This window comes from Lycium barbarum, chromosome 2 (assembly GCF_019175385.1).
Source record: "Lycium barbarum isolate Lr01 chromosome 2, ASM1917538v2, whole genome shotgun sequence".
In the NCBI taxonomy this organism is placed as follows: domain Eukaryota; kingdom Viridiplantae; phylum Streptophyta; class Magnoliopsida; order Solanales; family Solanaceae; genus Lycium; species Lycium barbarum.
The window spans coordinates 150,753,077-150,774,279 of NC_083338.1; the positions used below are offsets into that span (position 1 = coordinate 150,753,077).

General features: G+C 35.3%; 3 protein-coding genes across 3 annotated transcripts; 1 reads left to right on the forward strand and 2 right to left on the reverse strand.

Annotated features, from left to right (window-relative positions):
• The first annotated feature begins 341 nt into the window (after positions 1-341).
• On the forward strand, positions 342-4,006 carry LOC132628110 (putative HVA22-like protein g). Its single transcript, XM_060343833.1, has 7 exons — positions 342-549; positions 1,137-1,177; positions 1,284-1,382; positions 1,461-1,517; positions 1,628-1,691; positions 1,807-2,013; positions 3,131-4,006. Exons 2-7 carry the CDS (start codon positions 1,146-1,148, stop codon positions 3,557-3,559), a joined length of 888 nt encoding a protein of 295 aa, XP_060199816.1. The 5' UTR covers positions 342-549; positions 1,137-1,145; the 3' UTR covers positions 3,560-4,006.
• Positions 4,007-5,066: 1,060 nt separating this feature from the next.
• On the reverse strand, positions 5,067-12,472 carry LOC132628111 (transcription factor E2FC). Its single transcript, XM_060343834.1, has 13 exons — positions 12,071-12,472; positions 9,238-9,409; positions 9,090-9,143; positions 8,907-8,992; positions 8,651-8,739; positions 8,521-8,575; positions 8,178-8,230; positions 8,043-8,093; positions 7,911-7,959; positions 7,768-7,833; positions 7,606-7,691; positions 5,872-6,037; positions 5,067-5,496 (listed from the first exon to the last, which is right to left on the reverse strand). Exons 1-13 carry the CDS (start codon positions 12,248-12,250, stop codon positions 5,428-5,430), a joined length of 1,176 nt encoding a protein of 391 aa, XP_060199817.1. The 5' UTR covers positions 12,251-12,472; the 3' UTR covers positions 5,067-5,427.
• Positions 12,473-13,472: 1,000 nt separating this feature from the next.
• On the reverse strand, positions 13,473-20,117 carry LOC132628112 (uncharacterized). Its single transcript, XM_060343836.1, has 13 exons — positions 19,789-20,117; positions 19,229-19,356; positions 18,102-18,210; positions 17,538-17,619; positions 17,397-17,467; positions 16,790-16,831; positions 16,359-16,483; positions 15,971-16,064; positions 15,698-15,764; positions 15,398-15,585; positions 15,208-15,313; positions 14,326-14,412; positions 13,473-13,926 (listed from the first exon to the last, which is right to left on the reverse strand). Exons 1-13 carry the CDS (start codon positions 19,932-19,934, stop codon positions 13,819-13,821), a joined length of 1,353 nt encoding a protein of 450 aa, XP_060199819.1. The 5' UTR covers positions 19,935-20,117; the 3' UTR covers positions 13,473-13,818.
• Between the last annotated feature and the right edge of the window lie 1,086 nt (positions 20,118-21,203).

The window sequence follows — 21,203 nt, forward strand, 5'->3', positions numbered from 1 at the left end:
TTTCAAACTTAATATTATTTCGGTACAATTTGCAAGTACTAGTTTAGCCATGAAAATCAAGAAAAATATTGAATTACCAATTTGACGGTCTCACTTGAAATTCTAATTTTTAATCCCAATACAAACATAAATTCAAATTTCACTTTAATAACTTATCATTTTATACCAGCAAGAGATCTGATAGAGTGATAAGTACTCCTCCATACTTAACTGGAGATCTCGGGTAACACTTTATCCTAATGTGAGATTTTCCGGCGCGAATCCAAATTTCGTTGGTTTTTAAAAAAAAAAATTGAAAAACTTTTTACAAATCCAATTTAAATATAAAGTCAATAAAACGGTATGAGAACAATCCAAAACGACACAATCTAAGGAACCCCGTTTCTCTCTCACACACACACACACACACACGCCGACATCGCAACGGTTCGCCGGAATATTAAATAACTCCGTTTAGTTGCCTGCTTTGCTTCTACTGCTCTTAAATAACGGTTAATTAACGTCCGTTTGATAATCAGTTTACGGGTGATTTGGATTGATTAGCAGAAGGTACTGATTAAGTTTCGGGTCATAGTCATTTACTAGTTTAACTTAAATATTTTTAATTTTACCGTTTCTTGAATCCTCATATTTTGTCTATTCGTTTTTAGATACTTTTCAAAGATATTTAGTGTTTGTTTGGCATTGTTTTGATTTCAACTTTTTGGGGTTTTTTATCCAGAAGTTTGGGATTCAATTTTTTTTTTTTTTTTTTAAAGTTTACCATTTCTGGAATCTTCATATTTTGTCTTTTACTATGTTCTTACATATTTAGTATTTGTTTGACATTGTTTAAATTTCAACCTTGTTTTTGTTTGGGGGGGGGGGGGGGGGTTGGTATTTTACTATAAACATTAAACAATGAGAAATAAAGAAGATGCAAGGCAAAAAAAAAAAGGAATTTTGTGCATTTTAGATAGTATGCTATGTTGCATTTTCAAGACATTTGCAATTTTGATATTCATTTTTATACAACAAAAACAACGGCAGCTCAATTTTTAAGTTAATTGGGTAGGCTATATGAATCATCTATATCAATGAATTTTGTTAATAGCAGAGATTGGTTAACCAGTGCTGCCTTTTTTTTTCTGTGTCAGGAATTCAAGATGATTGGATCTTTTATCACCAGAGGGCTTGTGTAAATTTCGAACTAACCTTATAAAGCTTTTTAAAGACTAGTAGTAATCCTGGATTTTCTATTCCTTGAGTTGCTAAAGCTGTGATCTTTGGTGTTCCTAATGCAGGATGGTTTTTGGTTATGCTTATCCAGCTTATGAGTGCTTCAAAACTGTGGAAATGAACAAACCTGATATTCAGCAACTTCGCTTTTGGTGCCAATATTGGTATCTTTGCTACATTTATTGTTTAGACCTCAATTTGTCTTGTTGTGGATCTCGGTTCTAACTACCGCCTTCCTTCAGGATCTTAATTGCTATGATGACAGTTTGTGAGAGGTTTGGTGATGCTTTTATTTCATGGTAATCATGGCGAACTTGTCCGTTTATATCATTTTTATGTTACTCCAACTTGTTATATTTTGAAAATTTGTGTTGGTATTAACTTTCTCTTAATTTGTGTTCTTTTTTAGGGTTCCAATGTACAGTGAAGCTAAGTTAGCATTCATCATTTACTTGTGGTGCCCCAAAACTAAGGTATTCATATGTATGTTTTCCCTATTGGAATTGGAAAACAAATATTTAGTCTTTGACTGGTTTCAGTTTCATATTAATCTAATTGCTTCTTCATCTTATTATAAAATTACTGCAGGGAACTACGTATGTCTACGATGCCTTTTTTAGACCCGTGATTTTAAGGCATGAACCTGAGATTGATAAAAATTTGTTGGAGTTGAGGATCAGAGCAGGAGATATGTTCTTTTTATACTGGCAGAAAGCTGCTAGCTATGGTCAGACGAGGGTTTTTGATGTTTTGCAGTATATTGCTTCACAGTCAAATCCACCTCCACCCACTCAGGTTTTCATTAAGACGTGTTTCAGAGTTTATATGCAAGCTCAATCATTTTCAGCATTTCAGAAGTGCTTTTTACTAAGTGATAGTCTTAGCTGTTTCACATCTGAAGATCTTATTCGTATTAGTTTTGGCGTGCTTATGAGTCCATAAATCTGTGTTGTGATGCAACTCCGGAAAATCCTTCTCTAACTGTCCATGCTGCATAATTTGAAGGTTAAGGAGTGATGATTCATCAGAACCTAAAGATACATTTATAACACATACTTGTGAAACGTTGGGGTTTCATAGATAGGATGAATCTTTTTAGCCTAAGCATCTGATCTTCTTATCATCTTCTTTATCTCTGGGCAAGCAGGCACCCTGTTGAATTAGTTTGTGAAGCTAGTTCCAACTTGTTTTTTCGACTGTGTATTACTGTATTCATGGCTTAATTTGCCAATTAGATTGGTTATTTCAAGGTATGGCCCAGGGAGGAGGGGGGCAGAGGTTGGAGGTTCACTTGTAGATAATAGACAGATTACAGAAAATATGAACCGTTGCATTTTTTTGGTGCTTTGCTGAGTGGATTTGTTTGTGTTTATCATTCTAATTAGGATATGCTAATTAATGTTCCAGTCAGGTTGTTAATGTCAGCTAGAGCTTGGAATATATAGGGGTTAGAATCTAAAGGGGAAAGTTTGTTGCTGGTGACCCGGTGTGTATTTGTCATGCTTGTTGTTGACTTTATGACTTCCCCAACTAGAGTCACCTATACAAAATTGCGCACAAATTATGTGGCTTCACGTGTAGATAATAGCCAGTTTACAGATAATATAAACCGTACCAGTGCTTTGCTTAGTGGATAATATAAACAGTATTTTTTGGCTAAAAGGTGAACCACCATTCATGCTTCCCTTTTCCCTCTAATAATAGTCAAGAATTATGCTCCTCCCTTTTTCACTTATCAAAAAGAAAGAAGTTATTAATCACGATAATTATGGACAAGAAGTAAAACCTAGTACAAGAGCTTTTGGTGTTCAATTGCAATGTTGAGTGGTATTTATTGATTAGCTGTAAGACTAGGAGCTGAATTTAGTCCCAGTTTCAAAATATCAATTTGAGCTGTCTTTCAAAATTGCAGCCACAAAGGCAAAGCAGTAGAGGTCGTCAACCCACAGCAACACTAAATCGCAGATCATCCGCTCCAAGACAAGAACAAGCATCCCCTGCTTCTTCTGAATCCTCAAGCGAGGATGAAGCAGATACAACAGAAGAGGCGGAATCCTCCAAAGGTCCTCCACCGGCTTCCACTGCAGCTGCAAACGCACAAAAAGCAACTCCATCCAAATCGCTGGTCTCCACTGCATCTGCTTTTCTGAACACACAAAAAGCATCTCCATCCAAAGCCCCTGCTGAAACTACGGAATCTTCGACTTCTGTTGAAACTCGAGCGATGGAGATTGATTCAGTGCCTTCCTCAGCCAATGAAAGTGTTAACGCTCCTGCTGAGGAAGCAGCCCCAGTTACGCGAGCCAGACCAAGAAAGGGAAGGACCACAAACAACCCTTGATATGTTAGTTTGAATATGTGGTTTATATTCGCTGTGAAAAAGGATTCATCCTAGGCTAGTGAGTTCAATGTAACATTTGGCATATCTTAGTTCATTCATTACTTGAAGTTGTCCATGATTTTTGAGCATGGCTTGAATAATATGAGGGTGGAGTGGATAGGAATGCCAGATGCAATTACCATTCATTATTAGATATCCAAATTAAAGTTCTTACATTTGTGCTCGGTGATTGGGGAGTAAACTCATGATTACTTGTGCTAAGATGGCACTAGCTTTTAGGTGCTGCCGCGTAGGAAAATGGTCATGAACCTATGGAGCCAGAGTTATCTTAGAGGATCTTTGTACATATAAACATCTGGTTCTTGGGATGACTTCTTGATGTACTGAATGGTAATTGACATGGGACTGAGCATCTATAATTGTATCTCTTTACCTTTTCCCTCTTCTTCTCTGTTTGCACATGCTGTTCGTAATTTAGTTTATCACTATTTTCTCATGTGTCTGCATGCGCAATCCGATAAAGGGGAAATTTTCTTGAATATGAGTCATTGAAAACAAAACTGATTCCTATAACGATTTTACTTTTTTTTTTCTTTTTTTTTTGGTAGAAACCACTGATTATCCAGTTCGTTAGGGAGCGTTTTCTTGGAGAGACAATAGGGTTGTATCTTTCTTTCTATCACTTTTTTATTTTATTCTTGCACTGGGAAAGACTAAAACGGGTTAGTTTATAAATTTTCAAAAGCAAAGCTGCTTACGGCTGCCAGGAAATTAAATTCCATATCCTGGAGCGTATTTTTCCAAATTATAAAATTTTCATCAAAAATTTCATTTGCTTGAACTTCGGCACATTGGTTCGCCTCATTCCAGATGCGTTTTCCATCACTTTTACATGTGTCAAAAAGTAGTAGATCATCTGCACAAAAATTCCTTCAAATCGCCCTTTGAATTCCCGATGCCATCACTATAGAAACCAGTATAATCCCTCAAGTGAGGTCTAGAGAGAGTAGGATGTAAATAGAAGGTATGCAGGTAGAGAGGTTTCCGATAAACCCTCGGCTCAAAAGAAAAGTTTTCGAAACAGGGTTGTAAGAAAAATATTACAGCAAAATAGCAATAGATAAAACGTCAACAACCCAGTGAAATCCCATAACGTGGCGTCTGGGGAGGGTAGAGTGTATAGGGAGGGTAGAGTGTCTGCAGACCTTACTCCTACCAAGGTAAAATGGCTGTTTCCGAAAAACTCTCGGCTCAAAGCAATAAACAAAACAAATAAAGTAATAAATAGTAATACACATTGAAGAATAAAAAACTAGGCGGGTATGAGGCTAGCCCCGGATGCCATTACTGTAGGCAAAAAATTATTTGAAAGGGCAAGTCTCAGAAAAAAAGCGTTGACGTAATACCACTCTCTAAGCTCGTTTACTGAAAACGGAAGAAATGTACATGTAAAATGCTATAGCTCATTCACAGTAACCAGAATCGCCAGATATATAAGATTCAGAAGTTTTGTAAATATAACAGTTCACTTCAATAAATTTAAATTTTTCGCCTTAAGCAACAATGAAATAACTGCCAACCAAAATTGTTCAATGAACTGATATTTAAGCTTAGTCCCAAGTCCCAACATTGGTTAATCTTAAGACTGGTATTTCTGTGAACCATACTGATATAAATCAGCATAATTATGAGCCAAGTTGCAGGGTTTCCCCTGAAACCCAGTTATTTGCTACTATAATCTGGCTAGAGGTAGGTGAAGGTTTTTTTTGCTTTTTAAAGATATTTACATGTCTCTTAGAAGCCTTATTTCTGTGTATCTTCTGGAATCCATCTATGGAGTTGTTAACCAGGCCACTCCATTTTTAAGATTATTCAATGCCCCATAGATCAGTAGCGCTGACCTCCTCTTCCGAGCGCAACCAGTAATCATCATCTATCTGCAGTTTATGGTAAGAGCATGTTGTGGGTTAAAATTAGTGTTTTTAAAAGCGAAAACATATTTGAATTTAGCACCATAGTACTAATATTGCAATCAAAACAACTATTGTCAGCATCCAATGTACAAGAAGTGACTGTTTATCCAACTCCTGACAAGTTGAGATTCAAAAAGGGACTGTTTATTGTTTGGATTACTTTGCCTGTTAATATTTGAAGTGCATGACTCATACCCCATGAAGAGATATCCCTTTGCGTCGAATTACTTTGTCACTTAAAACGACACGGCAGATAGTGTTTTTATCACAGATTCATATACATTTTAAGAGCTACCAATAAATCGGAGGAGGATGAGAGGCGTTCAGTCATATACTTACACTGTTATGAGAAGGTACTATTTTGTGAACACCCGAGAGCTTTGAGGCCGTCGAATTTAAAGAGCAAGGACGTACTGGGGATAGGTAAGCATAATCCATCTTTTCCAATTCATCCAAGGGCTTCTCATGTTTTCTGGTTATGTCCTCATGCTGCCTAGCCTGTTTGCTGCATTGTCGATAATAATGTCACTCAATGCGGTCCTGAAGTTCTTTTTTTTTTGGCTAAATACCTAGATAGCCCTTAAACTACACAATTTGTAAGTTAGACATATAAACTTAGCTAGTGACCAGATAGACACTTTAACTTGACAAATATGAGTCTCATTAACACTTCAGTCCATGAGTTCATGTGCGTGAATTTCACTTGTTGTTGACATGTCTAAGAGACAAATGAATCAGTGACAACTGTCATTTGAAAAAAAAAAATCACCTGCAATTATATATTTTTTAAAAGAATACATATAATCCTCTTCAATCTTCTCTCTTGTATACATTCCCAGTCTTGTTCTACGTTAATCACAAACACCTTGTCCAATCTTCTTCTCCATTAATCCCTCCCCATGGCCCCATCCTCCTCTTCTTCTGCCATAACACCCCCGCACAGGCATAAATTGTTGACTCCTTCATTGTATTGCTTAAATGCTTGACCTGGCTTCTTTATTTAAAGGATTCTCTTGGAAATCTTATAGCCTGTTTGGCCGAGCTTCTAAAAACATCATTTTAAAAAGTACTTTTTAAAAAAAGAATTTTTGGCTAAAAGCAGTTTATGTTTGGTCAATTAATTTAAAAAGTACTTTTGAGCAGCAATTTGTGTTTGGTCAAGCTTTTAAAGTGTTTCTATGTGTATTTTTCTCAAAAGTACTTTTGGGCAAAAGATATTTTTTTTAGTTTTTGAAAAACTGCTTCTTCTACTCCCAAAAGCACTTATTTTCTCCCAAAAGCTTGGCCAAACACCTCACTTTTTTTAAAATAAGTACTTATTGAAAAAATAAGTACGTTTGAGGGAAAAATAAGCTTGGCCAAACAGGCTATTAGTCCCAACTAACTTTATCTTCTTGAGACTTTACATCACCATTTTTATGTTTCTCTATTTTATTCAAACAAGATTTCTCTTCCTTTTATTTTAAATTTGATCTCTTTATTAAGTAAAAGGCTCAAATCCGATTCTGACGTAGATTGTAATATAAATCCGTTTTCATGTGAGCCTGTAAGTTAAATTAATTAGTCAATCTATAATGAAACACATTTTACAATTCATGAATAAGCATTAAATGTTTTATTTGCGGTATTTATGTGGGTGAAGTAGGAGCAAACGAATTGGAGAAAATCAGTGAAGGAGGAAGATGAAATCGTGGGACCCACATGAAATGTACATTGAAAGTAGAAAAAATGACAATGAGAAATTAAAAATAAGAAAAAATCTTAATTAAGTCATTCACGCGCTCATTTGTGAGTGAAAAACACACAACTTGCATGTCAGCATGAGTTGCCTATGAGACACATATTTACCAAGTTAAAGTGTTTATCTGGTCACTAGCTAAGTTTATATGTCTAACTTATAAATTGTGCCAAGTTTAAGGGGTTATCTAGGTATTTAGCCTTTTTTTTTTTTCCTTGTACAGTAGAAAATCCCTTTCATTTTAAGGGAAGACTACTGCAAAGAGAATTAGTGAACCTGCCAAGCTATACATACATTAACAGTTGTGGAGAGAAGCCTGTAATATAGTGAGATACCTCAAGAGAAACAAATCTATCGGCCCGGTTGTGCTTCTAAGAACAAGCCTATACTGCCGATACTGCCTCTCTGAGAAATCCAGCTCCTACAAACAAAAATAAGGGATCAGAGTCTAGCATATTGTCTATAATTCTCAATGTTGCCAAAACCAGGTTACTCACCTCACATGGATCAGGAACTTCAATAGAACTAGCATATGGAGCTTTTATAGCAATAACAGTTTTATCCTGTGATAAATGCCACAGCCATTATAGAGAACTGAAACAGCATCACGAATCACAAATGTAAGATGGATGTTACATACCCTGAAATGAGGCAAGCTCATGATATCTTCCTCAGTCAGAAAGAGGCTCCTGAAGAGTCGAACCAGATGATTTTAAGAAATTGATCACATTTGCAGAGTAGAAAGAATTGCATCAGGAGAAAAAGGGCATACTTCTGGCAATTCATATCAGATTCCAGGGTCCTTATTTGCTCGAGTTTTTCCCTGTATTGAAAATTGCTTCACATTCATAAAGTAAAAAAAGATCTCAGAAACATTTTTCTCATTGATGACAAGATATTATCAAACCTTATGCAGTTATCAAGTCGGCAATCCTCTGCATTTAGATATTCAATTTCTCCCTGTCATTTCATTCGAAAGCTAGGTTCAGTTAAAGAATCAGAATGGATGAATATACAAAGTAACAGAACATCCTCCTCATTCCTACACTCAAAAGTTATTTACAAATAGTTAGGTGCAAGCAATTTCTGTTTCAGTCGTGTATTTTACGAGATTAATTGAGGCATACCGTTACATTGGTTGCTTCATAGCTCTAACTCAAAAGCTTCGTAGCTCTAACTCAAAAGCTTCGTAAAATAGTATATTGCTTCTGTTTATATAACAGCCATCAAATGAAGCAATTTATACGCACCTTTAGTGTAGATACTTGATTATCCAGCCCTCGAGATCTGGGTGACCGAAACCCTCTGTCAAAGATAAATCCAGGAGTCATTACTATGTAAGGTCATTAAAAAACTGAACCAAATGCACAAGTGTATTACTTCCAACGTATACGACTCTTTGTAGTTTTCTCAATTAATCCAATTCCCTCAAGGACATTTGTGATGTCATAAATTCTCCTCTTTGCCACCTGTAGAACAAGAAAATAATTAAATTAGTATCGCATAAGAAGCTAAGGGAGCCAAATAAAGGAAAAAGAAGAACGAAGAATGTTTTCTACTAATCGTACAGATCCACATTCATAAAACCTTTATTAACATGGAACTTCTCCAGAAGATGACGCAGGGGAAAGTTTACCTCCAAAACATCTGCAGAATGGTTCAAATCAAGGGTTCCATCTTCAGCCTCCTGAAGCAAACTAATGAACTTCTTTGTCAACAAGCCTGCCAGAAAATGGCATATTTATTAGCAAATAACTCAAACATCAGCAAGAGCAGAAGCATCTGGTCCTATAAATTACATTTACAAAAAGCAGCTTACCCAAAGAGTTGTCATACCGATAATTGCCACCTAAATTCAGGTTATCAAGTTGATCTGCTTTAGAAGCAAAAAGAAAGAAATTGATACATTAACAAACTTGGCCTACAAATCAATACATATCTAGTAATATACAGCCTCATTGTAGGACCTGCATTTGTTCCTTTAGCAGCTGATATGGCATCTCTAGAAGCCTTTCCTTTACTGGATTGTTTAGTACGTGCACTAGCAGCTTGTTTAAGGGGAGAGTAGTTGGCTGCCAGAATCCTCTTACTAACTCCATATGCACAACTGTAATCCTTAGACTGTTCAGTTTCATTTTTCTGCTTCAAGCAATGAAAGAGCTCCATTAGTATGAAAGATATATAGGTTACACGGCTTAGTAGTATTATGCAATCTCAACTCGCCTCATGTTAGTACGATCTCAGAACTGGGAAATGATTAAAAAGGAATCAGCAGTAATATTTATTAGCAGAACAACATGTACAATCACCAGAAAAGTTCTAAGAAATCCTCATTCTAAAGGATTAGATTACTTTAACTCGGAACGAATGGTGAATCCAATCATTCAACTGTATGACATTTACAAGAGGACGTTATAGGATTTGAGGTACTACATTATGCAAACTAAGACAGCATCTCTATAATAAGAGATTAGAAGAAATTTCACTAATTAAGGTACAAACATCCCAATAAAAATAACATGAATTATCACATGTACATAGATTGAGTCCGGAATTTTGTTTACTCATTTTAAATTGAGTATTTGTTTCCCTACCTTTTCCACTAGGATTGGAAGTCCTGTATTTTACATATCCATACGATTGCGTCTCTTGGGTTTCCGAAATAGTGTAAAAAAAAGTGTTTTGAATCACTGCTATTTGACTCGGACCTGTTCTGAAAAAGTCAAGGTATTTCGAATTGTTTGTTGACACAAACAAAGTAAGGGAAACCTCTGAAATTATTTCAATATTGAACCTTGGACATATAGGAGTTCCCAATCGAATCTCTTTAGAAAGAAAATCTTGTCTCCTGGTAGTCTGCTCCAATCCCCTTACAGAACTATCGTTCCTAGGTTAGCCATGCAGTTCACATGTCTCTAGGGATTCACATGGCATCATCAAGTGATACAAGTCTTGGATAAGAATCTATAACGCTCTAGAACGCTCTTGTTGACGGTCCTTTACTCCGACAACATGTAGGGTTCCTCGAACAATCTGATATCTCACACCGGGTAAATCCTTAACCCTTCCCCAGACTTCCCTTTGTCTATTAATAGAAATAAAAATCATGTCAACGTTTAAATTTTGAATAAAATTTTAAATTTCTTAAAATTGTGAAAGTTGTACAAAAATGATCTATTCCAATATAGTCCTACAATGACAAGTGTATCCTATAAGTGTGAAAAAATGAAGTATTAAGCATAGTAGTAAGGTTTCATTATAAAAAAGAGGTATCATTGTAGTAGTAGTTTTCGTATAGCCTTTAAATATATAACTTTTTCAGAATAAAAATCAATGTCTACCGCATGTTGAAATTTTTTACTGCGATCTGTTCATATAATTCGTCGTTTTGACACACTGAAATACTTGATGCTTAAGAAAAAGGCCTTAATGTTCTATAAGTAAAGTGTCAATTAAGTAGTTAAGTGAACGTTTAAGAGAGATAAATGGTAACTAAGACAAATATTTTGGTAAACAAGGCAACTAAATAATAAGTCTGCAGTGTAGTGGATAAATTTCCTGCTACAAAGCATCAGTGTCTCTCAACAGGAGAATCCAGGCTATTCAGGAAGAATCGCAACAATTTCCTAATCCTAACGAAGTAGTTCCTCCGGAATCCAATGAACAACAACGGAGGAAGTATGTTCAACAATGGAGATACACAAGTGTAAACGATAACTCTAAACTTGGATTGACAGAGTTAATTTGCATCTGTGTTGATCGAGATAACATATAGGCAATTAAATAATTTAGATTCGCGAAACAGTGTGGAAATCACGCTATTTAAATATAGGAGAAAGCGATGAAGACACAATACTCACCGGAGCAAAAAAGAATGTAGAAGAGGCAATTAATTGTAAGCATAGGAAGATAAAGTTTAGCAAACAAGGAGAAATCCTTCTTCTCATCTTTCTAAGCTTCAATTGACAGAGTTACTCTATACCTATGTTGATCGAGATAACAGATACGCAATTAAATAACTATGATTCGCGCAACAGTACAATACAATTTGGAAATCATGTCATTTAAAAATAGGAGAAAAAGCGATGAAAACACAACACTACTCATCGGAGCAAAACCGAATGTAGAACAGGCAATTAAGTGTAAGCATAGGAAGATAAAGTGTTTTTTTTTTAAAATAAAAATAAAAAAAATCCTTCATCTCGTATCTCTAAGCTTCGATTGATAGAGTTAACTTTGTATCTATGTTGATCGAGATAACAGATACACAATCAAATAGCTAAGATTCGTGCAACAGTACAAAACAGTACGGAAATCACGTAATTTAGAAGAAAAAAAGGAGAAAGCGATGAAAGCACAGTACTACTCATCCGAGCAAAAACCAATGTAGAAGAGATAAAGTTTTCCAAAAAAAAAGGAGAAATACTTCATCTGATATTTCTAAGCTTGGATTGACAAAATTACTTTGCATCAATGCTGATCGAGATAACAGATACACAATCAAATAGCTAAGATTCACTCAACAGTACAAAAAACAGTACGGCAATCACGGAACTTAAAAAATAAGAGAAAAAAGCGATGAAAACACAATACTAGTCGTCATCGGAGCAAAACCGAAATGTAGATGAAGCAATTAAGTGAAAACATCGGAAGATAAAGTAATTGCTCTGTATCAATGTTGATCGAAATAAAAGATACACAATAAAATAACGCTCAACAGTAGAAACAACAGTACGGAAATCACGTAATTCAAAAACAGTAAAGAAATAACGTAATTCAAACACGATACAACTAACTGACCGGAGAAAAAAGGAATGTAGAAGAGGGACACGGATTGCCTGAAACGGAGATATTAGAGAACAAAGGCCGACGGCTCCGATAAGGAGCTGAAGGCGATGAAGAAGAAGACTTCACTATATGAAGCGGATTTGCTAATGATAAGTTAAGATCCAGGTCTTCACTGGCAGTAGTAGTAGACATAATGGGAACCAAAATTAGCGTTTGTTTGCAACAAGGAAAGAAAAAAAGAGGGCTGCAACAAAACAGCGGGAATGAATAGGAATGGAGAGTGTGGGGGAGGCGCTGAGTTTTGATTCGAATGAGAGGGGGCCTATCTCCGCGCCCACTTTTTTGGTAAAATTATTGTGGCCCAGGGCTACTAATAATGGGCCCTCTGGTCTCTCATACTTATTGGTTGTAGATAGATGACAATAATAAACAATAGCTAGATCTCACGGATCTTAACATTTTTAACCTACTCACTATTTCTTCCCTTCCGTTTTACTGATCAATGATCATGGTTATTAACTATAATTGGTCTAAAATATTTATCATTTAAAAATTTAAGAGAGGAGTTATACTTTTTTTTATTTACACTTATATGCTAATAAAATAGAGAGAGGTAAATGTGATGAAAACAAGAGTAGTATTAAATTGAGATGAATGAATTTGAGAAACTTTTCTTTTTGAAAAGAAAGATTCAGGCTATTTTCTGTTGTTGGTTTTGTCGGACTAAAAATTTCTATATTTAATTCAGACGACAAGTATCTGCAAAACTTTGCACATAATCTCTTGGAAATTTTTATTTCCTAATTAGTAGCTTTGTTGCAAAGGAATGTCATTATTTTCTTATTATCCATTCCAAAAAGAATATTAGTTTTCTAAATTTGACAACAATTTAACTTGAACACTCATATTTACCTTCAATGACATTCTTTTTGAAGTCACGTAACGTGCTCAATCAAATTATATCATACTATAAATAAATTAAAGCAAAAATCGTATGAAACTTGTCCATGCCTCCAACAGTGTGGCATGAGTCATGACTAGTGGATGATAAACTGACTATATTTGGTTTTTGAATTTCAAATACTGTGATCTAAAAACAAGGCGGCACTCCGCAATCTGCTCTTCATCATATTAAGTTGTTAATATCCCTGATCAAGTCGTGTTAGATTGAGGGAGTTGATGAAAATGATAATTCATAATTTGAATAGAAGAAAATAATCTAGCAAATATTACTTGCTTGTTACTTATAAAATATCTTATATATTACGAGAATTTATCATAAATGTGGCAAGTTTATTAGCTACGAGCTTACCATAACTCTCTTTATCCGAGCTTAGGAGCAACGATATGAGCAAAACTTACACATGCATAGATTTTTTTACTTCAATTGTTTGCTCAGATAAGGACAGTGATATAAGGTAAGAGTTCAATGCCTTTATAACTTAAATCTTCAAATACTAAAGAGACTTGTCTTTTTAATTAAAAGAATTGGTTATTCAAGAATACATCGATGAATAAAAGTACAACATGAATTACCTTGTAGCTGCCCAGACAAAACACAAGATAATTAAAAAGAATTGCTTATTCAAGAATACATCGATGAATAAAAGTACAGCATGAATTACCTTGTAGCTGCCCAGACAAAACACAGGATAATCCTTACATCTATTCTAACAGACAATATTCTCAAAATTTTGAGGCAATGGCATTGCCAAGCGACATGTACAACCAAGCAGAGAGAGATGCCAAATAATATCATTCTAGTTTGAGCTGGCAACGGGCTCGCTGCTAGATATTTTCGTGCCGCTTAGTATATAGCCACCAAAAGCACTCATCTGCATATGTGGATGGGTTCTTGATGGGAGTACCTGCATGTTTTCTAATTAGTAATTCAGGCAAAATTAACAAGCTAGCAAGCAGAGGCAGATCTAGAGCGGGTTCAATAGGTTCAACTGAACCCATTGTTTTTGGTTTGATCATTAAGTACACATGCAAAAAGATTTATGCTTTTGTGTTTGTATTAGACTCATTTTAAACCCACTGACTTTAAACCCTAAATTCTGATAGCAAGTATAGCAATAGTTGTCACTTGTCAGTTAAAAAAATGTTTATGCATGTATCTGGAAACAACTTCAAGTGGAGCTATTATAAAATTTCTATGATCTGCTTCACAGTCCCTGAAGAATGCAAGTAAGAATAAAGTTAAGGAATCATGTAAGTGGGCAGATCCCCTTTTTCGGGGTGGTTTGGGTTTAGTTAAAACTAACCTGATATTCACGTAGCCAAGGTTCAGAAATTTGTAAGCCAATCGCCATTTTCTCAATCTGCAGGTTGTGCATACATGTAGCAAGAGGCTGCAATTAAAACAACGGATCAGTTTTTATCTTACTTCTCCAACAGAAGGGAGGGTACTGTGACAAAGAGGGCGCTCCAATCATTGATCTAATAGAAGACACACACACACACCCCAACTTATGGGAGAAAAGATACTATTTTTACAAATCTAGCAAAAATATTATAGTGGAATCCTTAATTTACATCAAAGCTTAAAATGTCTATTTGGAAGAGAAAAAGAAATAGAAGCAGAACATGCAACAAAGTATAAATTTTACATGAAGTTATTCTACCAAGATTGTTTTTTCTGATTGAAGATGTAATGGCAAAAAACTTCATAGACTTTTCTGTGTGGATACCAACATAGAAAATCGACTGAGACATCATGACTCTAGATGAATGTGAGATCCTGCTGCGGAATCTCCTCTCAAACGCTTGTATCACTCAAATGGAAAATGAGAATGATACTTTTTTTTTTTTTTTGACAATGATAACATAAATGAGAATGATACTTTGGAAAATCTGTTCTAATTCTTTCACTTATTTACACAGTTTTGGACGTTAAAGAGCAGATAAAAGGAAGTTGACTTACTACCATGATCACTACAGGGTTCCTAAATCCAACAACTTAAGGTTTTTACAATCAAACATATTTATCTAAACTCAATTCGCAGAAAATTCTTCTTGACAAATAAAGAATGCAGAAATTGGGCTAATAAACAAGTGGATAAGAAAGGGCTTGGGTGTGTACAAAATATGAGCAGCAGCATGGCAGCTAAATAACATTATTAAGATTGGCAAGTTAAATACAACACCTGAGCATACTGGTGATAAATAGCAAAAGGAGCTGAATATGATAAAAGAGGAAGCACGTCTTTAACAATGCCCCATGGGTCCTGTTCTGGAGCAGCAATTATTAGGCTGAAAAAATGAATTGGAAATAAGCTAGAAGGCAGCAATATAATTTGGCAAAAGAGAAGAATGAAAACCAGATTATATCCAAACCTGGAAAAACCATTTTCTTTCCACAACTTGATGGCCTCCACGGGTGCCTTCTGACCTGCTTTTACAGATTTACAAGGCTTGATTATTGGTGAAGGAACTTCCTCAGGTGTTATATCCATGCCACCGTCCTCAGTTGACACACCAACTTCTTCTAGACGGCCAGAATGAGTGGCAGGTAAGGTTTCTTCCTGCAAAAACATGTTTTAGAGAGAAGTTTAAAACACATCCACGAGCCCATTTAGAGAAGAAATAATTTATACCAAAAAAGGAACAACTTTGGTTATTACAACTTGATTTTACCTGATTCTCAGACACTGAATCTCCAGTTTGAAGTGAATTCAGGTCGGTCAGTGATGCATGCACAATTCTAGACCCACGGAAAAACAGCAAAATCATAGTTAGCACTACGCAATATACATAGACGATTTTTGGAAAATGAAACTATAAGCTACCCACTGAAATATACAGTTTTTTTCTTCGTTTGTACTATATACTAAGTACCCCTCAAAAATCAAAATCTTGTCGCATACTGTAAATGGGTTATTTTTCAAATTTAAATGCAAAGGAGTGTACCTTTTACATATCTCATCACTTAAATTAAACATCCTTGTGATATCAACAGGATATGGTGATGATCCACGATAAGTATTGCACACATAACCAGTACCTGCTAAGATCGTTGTCATTAAAAGTCTATAAAGTCACCAACTTCATAGCAATTAACAGTATCTGACAATACCATAACATGTTCCGACATGGTTTCACAACTATGAAACATTAATGCTGTGTACATCAGGACAATTATAGGGTCAGTATCAGTAACAATAGCAATAATCCACAGACATGAGACAGATTCGAGTAGTATGGGCTGCATAGTCAAATTTAATGTGAATAAAGCAATGATCACAAATAGCCCCTTGATGTTCTTAATGTAATTAAAGTGAAGAACAAATAAACATACCGCCTAGTCGTTCCGCAATAGCACCAGTAAGAATACCACCGAGCATGTCCACTACAAGTACATCGGCATTTGCAGTAACATTTCCCAAGGAGAGCAGTAGAGATAGTGCATCCACTCGCATGAACCTGATGGAATCAAAAGAATATAAAATCAACCCCCATGTATCCAAAACCATGAATCATGCCATGCAAGATGAGCAAGCTTAGGGTTATTATGACTACAATGAACATGTGGACACATACACTTGCATGAGCACTGCCATACCAACAGCAAATAACATCAAGGAGAATATATCAGATTTCAACATTTTCTGATTCTAAAATAAGCAATCAAAGCCTATCCTTCCTTTCCTTCAATCAAAAGAGAAATCACAACCAGAAAACAACAGATGAAGATATTTGATCAAAAGCAAGAGCAGATCATACTATTACCCAATTTTGTCAGGATGTTTCTTGAAGTAGGCCTCACAAATGCTGAAAAGAGCAAGATATACGTTAGAAATTGAAGAAAAGATCAAGGAACACAACAACTAAGGAGTTTGCAACTAGAAACCAAATGTAGCATTACGATTTTCTACAATTGACATCACCACTAATCGCTTGGGGGATTTCGAGTCCAGAAATTAAATGCAGAACTATCCTTTTATATCCTTGAAAGAACAAATAGTGCTTAGAAATTAATGCAGAACTACCATTATGTATGATTGAAACGAGGAAATCACCTGAATAAAAAAATTCATATAAAGTGAACCCAATCCACAACAGCCCTAAAATGCTTTACTTATCAAAAAAAATAAGAGGACGTACTCAGAATTCCACAGAAAAACTGAGTATTCTACATGAATGAAGTGGTATAATCCAGTTACAGCAAATTGACAGTTACTATAAGATCATTGCTCAACTAAGAAATACCGCCTTCTTCCACTTGAAGCGGTAGGGCTACATTCTGGAGTATATGAAGTAGTTCAATATTGGGAAGAAGTACGTCTAAATAGAGATCTCCAGAATAACAAAAAGAAATTTAAAGCCAGGAGTCAACCTTCGTGCAAAGGGACGCCTCATGAGCACTCTAGGTGCATATTTCTTCTGTTTCTTAACTCTATACTTTTCCTGCAAACACTGAGAGTTCAGCATAATTTCTCAAATAAATAGTAATCAACACAAAAAATATCAAGCTCACTTGTGAAAATAGTGTCTTCTTCTCAAAAGTTGCACTGTTTGCAATGAGTGCTTCAACTATTTCATCCCCTTTTGCTCCCTGCCTACAACATAGTAAGATTAATACTTTTCTTCAGAACTGCTAAATGAAGACCTAAGAATCTTAGCACTTTTTTCTTTTGCTTAAGAAACTCTTTTGTAACCAAAATTCCGTCCAACATATCGGAAGAAAATATAACATATAAATTTAGAGAAATTCTAGATTCAGAAAACCTCCAATTTGTCTGTTAATATTTCAATGAAATTGGCCCAAACAGAGTGAAACGGAGGCAGAGGATGCATACCACCATTCCAAACTAGTTTGTAGTTCCCAAACCTAGAGGCCTTCTATTAACTGAAAGTAGAAATTATCAACATCCACTAAATAAAGTCCTTCCTTTGCAGAGGAGGGGAAGAAAAGTATATGCAGTTACTAATTTACTTTTGACATACATCTGAAAACATAGCATCCTTAATATCTTGAAACTGACAACTAAAATTAAATAAAAATACCACATAAAACCCTGAACCTCTGACAAACTCTTACTTTCGCATCTCGTCTATATCTTCACTAGTGAGACTTTGAGCCGTGTTATTATCAACTAATGCACGGTTGTCTTTAGATCCATCCACGTCTTTTTCTTCAAGGTTGTTACCTGATAATGAAAATGCACAAAAACTACTATCAATTCCACATAATTTGCTAATAATTGAAGAGAACAATTACATCGAAAGTAATACAAGATGCATAAACATATTTGGTTTGGTCTACCTTTGCAAACTAGCTTGGTCCATGATCCATATACCACCTCTATATCCTAATCCTTTTGTCCCTTTTCAGCTGGTTCTTTCTCCCAAAAGATTGGGGAGAATAAGCAAGAATATACTATAGTGAACAAAGAAAAGCAAAAAAGAAGACTAGTTCTGGTTTTACTGAAGAAGTTTGAGTGCATCATAGAAAGCAAGAGCTCATTCTTTGGCATTATTTGGAAACAAGGTATGTTCATTGTTCAATGTGGCAGGAAGGTTACAGGCAAAATATCATCAACTGCAGTATAAGTCCTGCATCTAATTGTCCTTATTATCAAGTTAAAATCATGTCAACCATGCTTGCTCATCCGAGTCTATAAGAGTCTATGATGATGATGATCCATAATAGGAAAGAGAAGACGTGTCTCTCTAAGAAAGCCAGGCAATATATTCTTTCAGATAGAGATTATGAATTCAGGGGCGAATTTACACTAGAAATTGTGGTGCACGTGAACCCATGGTCTCTCCGACAAATTAGATATTCTATGTACATATGTCCTAGAATTGATTTAATATTGCCTGCTGGCATCCATGGTCCAAAAGGCTGATTGGTTAACTTGGTTGAATGCTAAGTTATATTTATCTAAAGGAACAGGGATCAACAATTCCCACTTAATACAATCTCTTTTTTCCCCTTTCATTAGTGGTGCACCCATATTCTAGAAATCCTAGATCCCCCTCTGATTATGATTATATAACATTATGCATAATAGGGCGATTAGCTACTTCTAATATTAAGCACTCCCAGTTAATGACTACCACCCAAGTTGAGGGAGCTTATTAATACATTAAGGAGATTTCTCATACATAAAGAACAAAACAACACAATTCACAACAAATACAAAAGCTAAATCAGAAAGTTACCTTCAGCATTCGGAACAAAACGAGACAAAATGGTTCCTTCTTTTCCGGACTCCACTTGAAACAGAGACCCGAACGGACAACCAATCAAAGGCTGAAGAGAACATTTCTTATTCCCAATTTTTAATGTCCTGCATTAACATGAACTTCCCCGAATAAAAAAAACACATTTATCCAGAAAAAACAGAAAATAAAGGGGAAATTTTCAAAAATATACAGCCCAACATAAAATATTACGCCAGATAGCCATATTTTCAGTTTATACAATATTACATTATACCTAATGTATCAACCTTGCATCAAAGTGTATAATAGTGTATAAAAGATGTTTATACACAAATATGGGCTAAACCAGGGTAACAAACACAAAATATGGCTAAAGCATGTAAATATTTTCTCCCACTGGATATAGAGCATAATTTTCCAGAGAAAAAAAAAACTGCCTCTTTATGCACAAGAATCAATCAACTATATCCGAAATTCAAATTAGTTACAATACACTATAAGAATCCTTTATACAAAACTAAATACAGCAAACAGAAACTTTAACGGTAATTACTTACGAGGCAGCAGTAAGACGAGCAAAAACCAAACGGTCGCCATCATTGATGTCAAGCAATACATTGCAACCTTCATAAGTTAATCTACTCTTATCATTTTGACATTGATTTTGATTTGAATCTTCATCAACTGCTTTATTAATCGACATTATTGCTGTTTATTTCTGGTAACAAATCAATCTTTAAGCTTTAAACAAAGCAGTTGAGAATGAAGTTACACAATAAGCTTCAGTTCTCTGTTAGTTTAAACCCTAAAAGAGGGGTTTAGTTTTCATTCCTAAAGGGGAAATTATAAAATAGGGATTTTAATTTGAACAAATGAATGTTTGGGTAATGAAGCGGTGTGTTCTCAAGGGGTTTAAGTTTGGGATAATTTATGAAAGGGTAAATTGCAACTTGTGCCCTCTAAACTTTAGGTGTTTGGTAAAATCTCCTCAAACGTTTTTATAGTAGCAGATAACCCCTATGATTTATGAAGGTTGACTTCCAATTGACGTCAACCCGAATCTGGTCAATATCATATTAAGGGTCTACTCAATTCATGTTCGATCGAGACTTATTTCAATCCAACTTGTATCTAATCTTTTGTTTAGTAACAATAAGGTAAATGAGATTTTATTTTATTCATTATTTACTCCATTTATTGGATTAGATTATTTTCAATGCAACAGCACATTAAAAAATTATAATATGACAAATTTTACTATGTTTGTATGCATAAGTATTTGTTAACTATGCTGAGAGATACAAAATTGCAGATAAAGCTAGTTGGAGAACTGGCGTTAAGAAGGGATCGTACTGATATCATATACACATATACCGCTCTTTGTGGAGTAAGTTCCAACCAACCAAATCCTTAACAACTCTCACTACCAACGGCAAGCTACCCGGTTCGTGAGCTTAGTGGACACGGACTCCCCAAAAGGTCAGCTTAGTGAATACATATCTTATCACAAATATAAGATTTGAACCAAAACTATTGAGTTCGGTCGAACACGTAACTCTTATTCTAGCTCCACCCTGTTTCCAAACAGACACTATAAGCCTCTTAATTGACAGTATCTTCACCTCAATATCTCAATATTAATAGAGTAGATTCTTCGTTGTAGCTCTTGGAATTTTTACATTTGATAAGACAGTTTAGACATGGTAATATATAGGTATTTACATAGGTACCTTTAAAGATGATTGGTTGTCGCATCCACAAAGGATGGGAATTAAGAGAAGGAAAAAATGACTTTTTATATAATGTGATGTTGAGATAATAAGTGATGCTTGAAGAGTGAATTGAGGGTTCACCAGCCTAACTTAATGTTTCAACGACAGATGGTCTGATGACCTCCGGGCAATTTGCAGGATTACCCTTCGCTGGGGGTGGTCTTTAAATTTTGCCGTTCAGGCAGAATTTCGCAAGGCAG

What these genes read in the sequence shown, in the direction of transcription:
- LOC132628110 (XM_060343833.1), top strand. Translation starts at nt 1,146, where the DNA reads ATGATTGGATCTTTTATCACCAGAGGGCTTGT. An exon ending in CGCTTTTGGTGCCAATATTG is followed by an intron (nt 1,383 to 1,460) that starts GTATCTTTGCTA and finishes GCCTTCCTTCAG; the next exon opens with GATCTTAATTGCTATGATGA. An exon ending in GGTGATGCTTTTATTTCATG is followed by an intron (nt 1,518 to 1,627) that starts GTAATCATGGCG and finishes GTTCTTTTTTAG; the next exon opens with GGTTCCAATGTACAGTGAAG.
- LOC132628111 (XM_060343834.1), bottom strand. Translation starts at nt 12,250, where the DNA reads ATGTCTACTACTACTGCCAGTGAAGACCTGGATCTTAACTTATCATTA. An exon ending in ATAGATTTGTTTCTCTTGAG is followed by an intron (nt 6,038 to 7,605) that starts GTATCTCACTAT and finishes TCGACAATGCAG; the next exon opens with CAAACAGGCTAGGCAGCATG. An exon ending in TAGTACCTTCTCATAACAGT is followed by an intron (nt 5,497 to 5,871) that starts GTAAGTATATGA and finishes CATAAACTGCAG; the next exon opens with ATAGATGATGATTACTGGTT.
- LOC132628112 (XM_060343836.1), bottom strand. Translation starts at nt 19,934, where the DNA reads ATGTCGATTAATAAAGCAGTTGATGAAGATTCAAATCAAAATCAATGT. An exon ending in TTTTGTTCCGAATGCTGAAG is followed by an intron (nt 18,211 to 19,228) that starts GTAACTTTCTGA and finishes TTTCATTATCAG; the next exon opens with GTAACAACCTTGAAGAAAAA. An exon ending in AGTGATGAGATATGTAAAAG is followed by an intron (nt 15,765 to 15,970) that starts GTACACTCCTTT and finishes CCGTGGGTCTAG; the next exon opens with AATTGTGCATGCATCACTGA.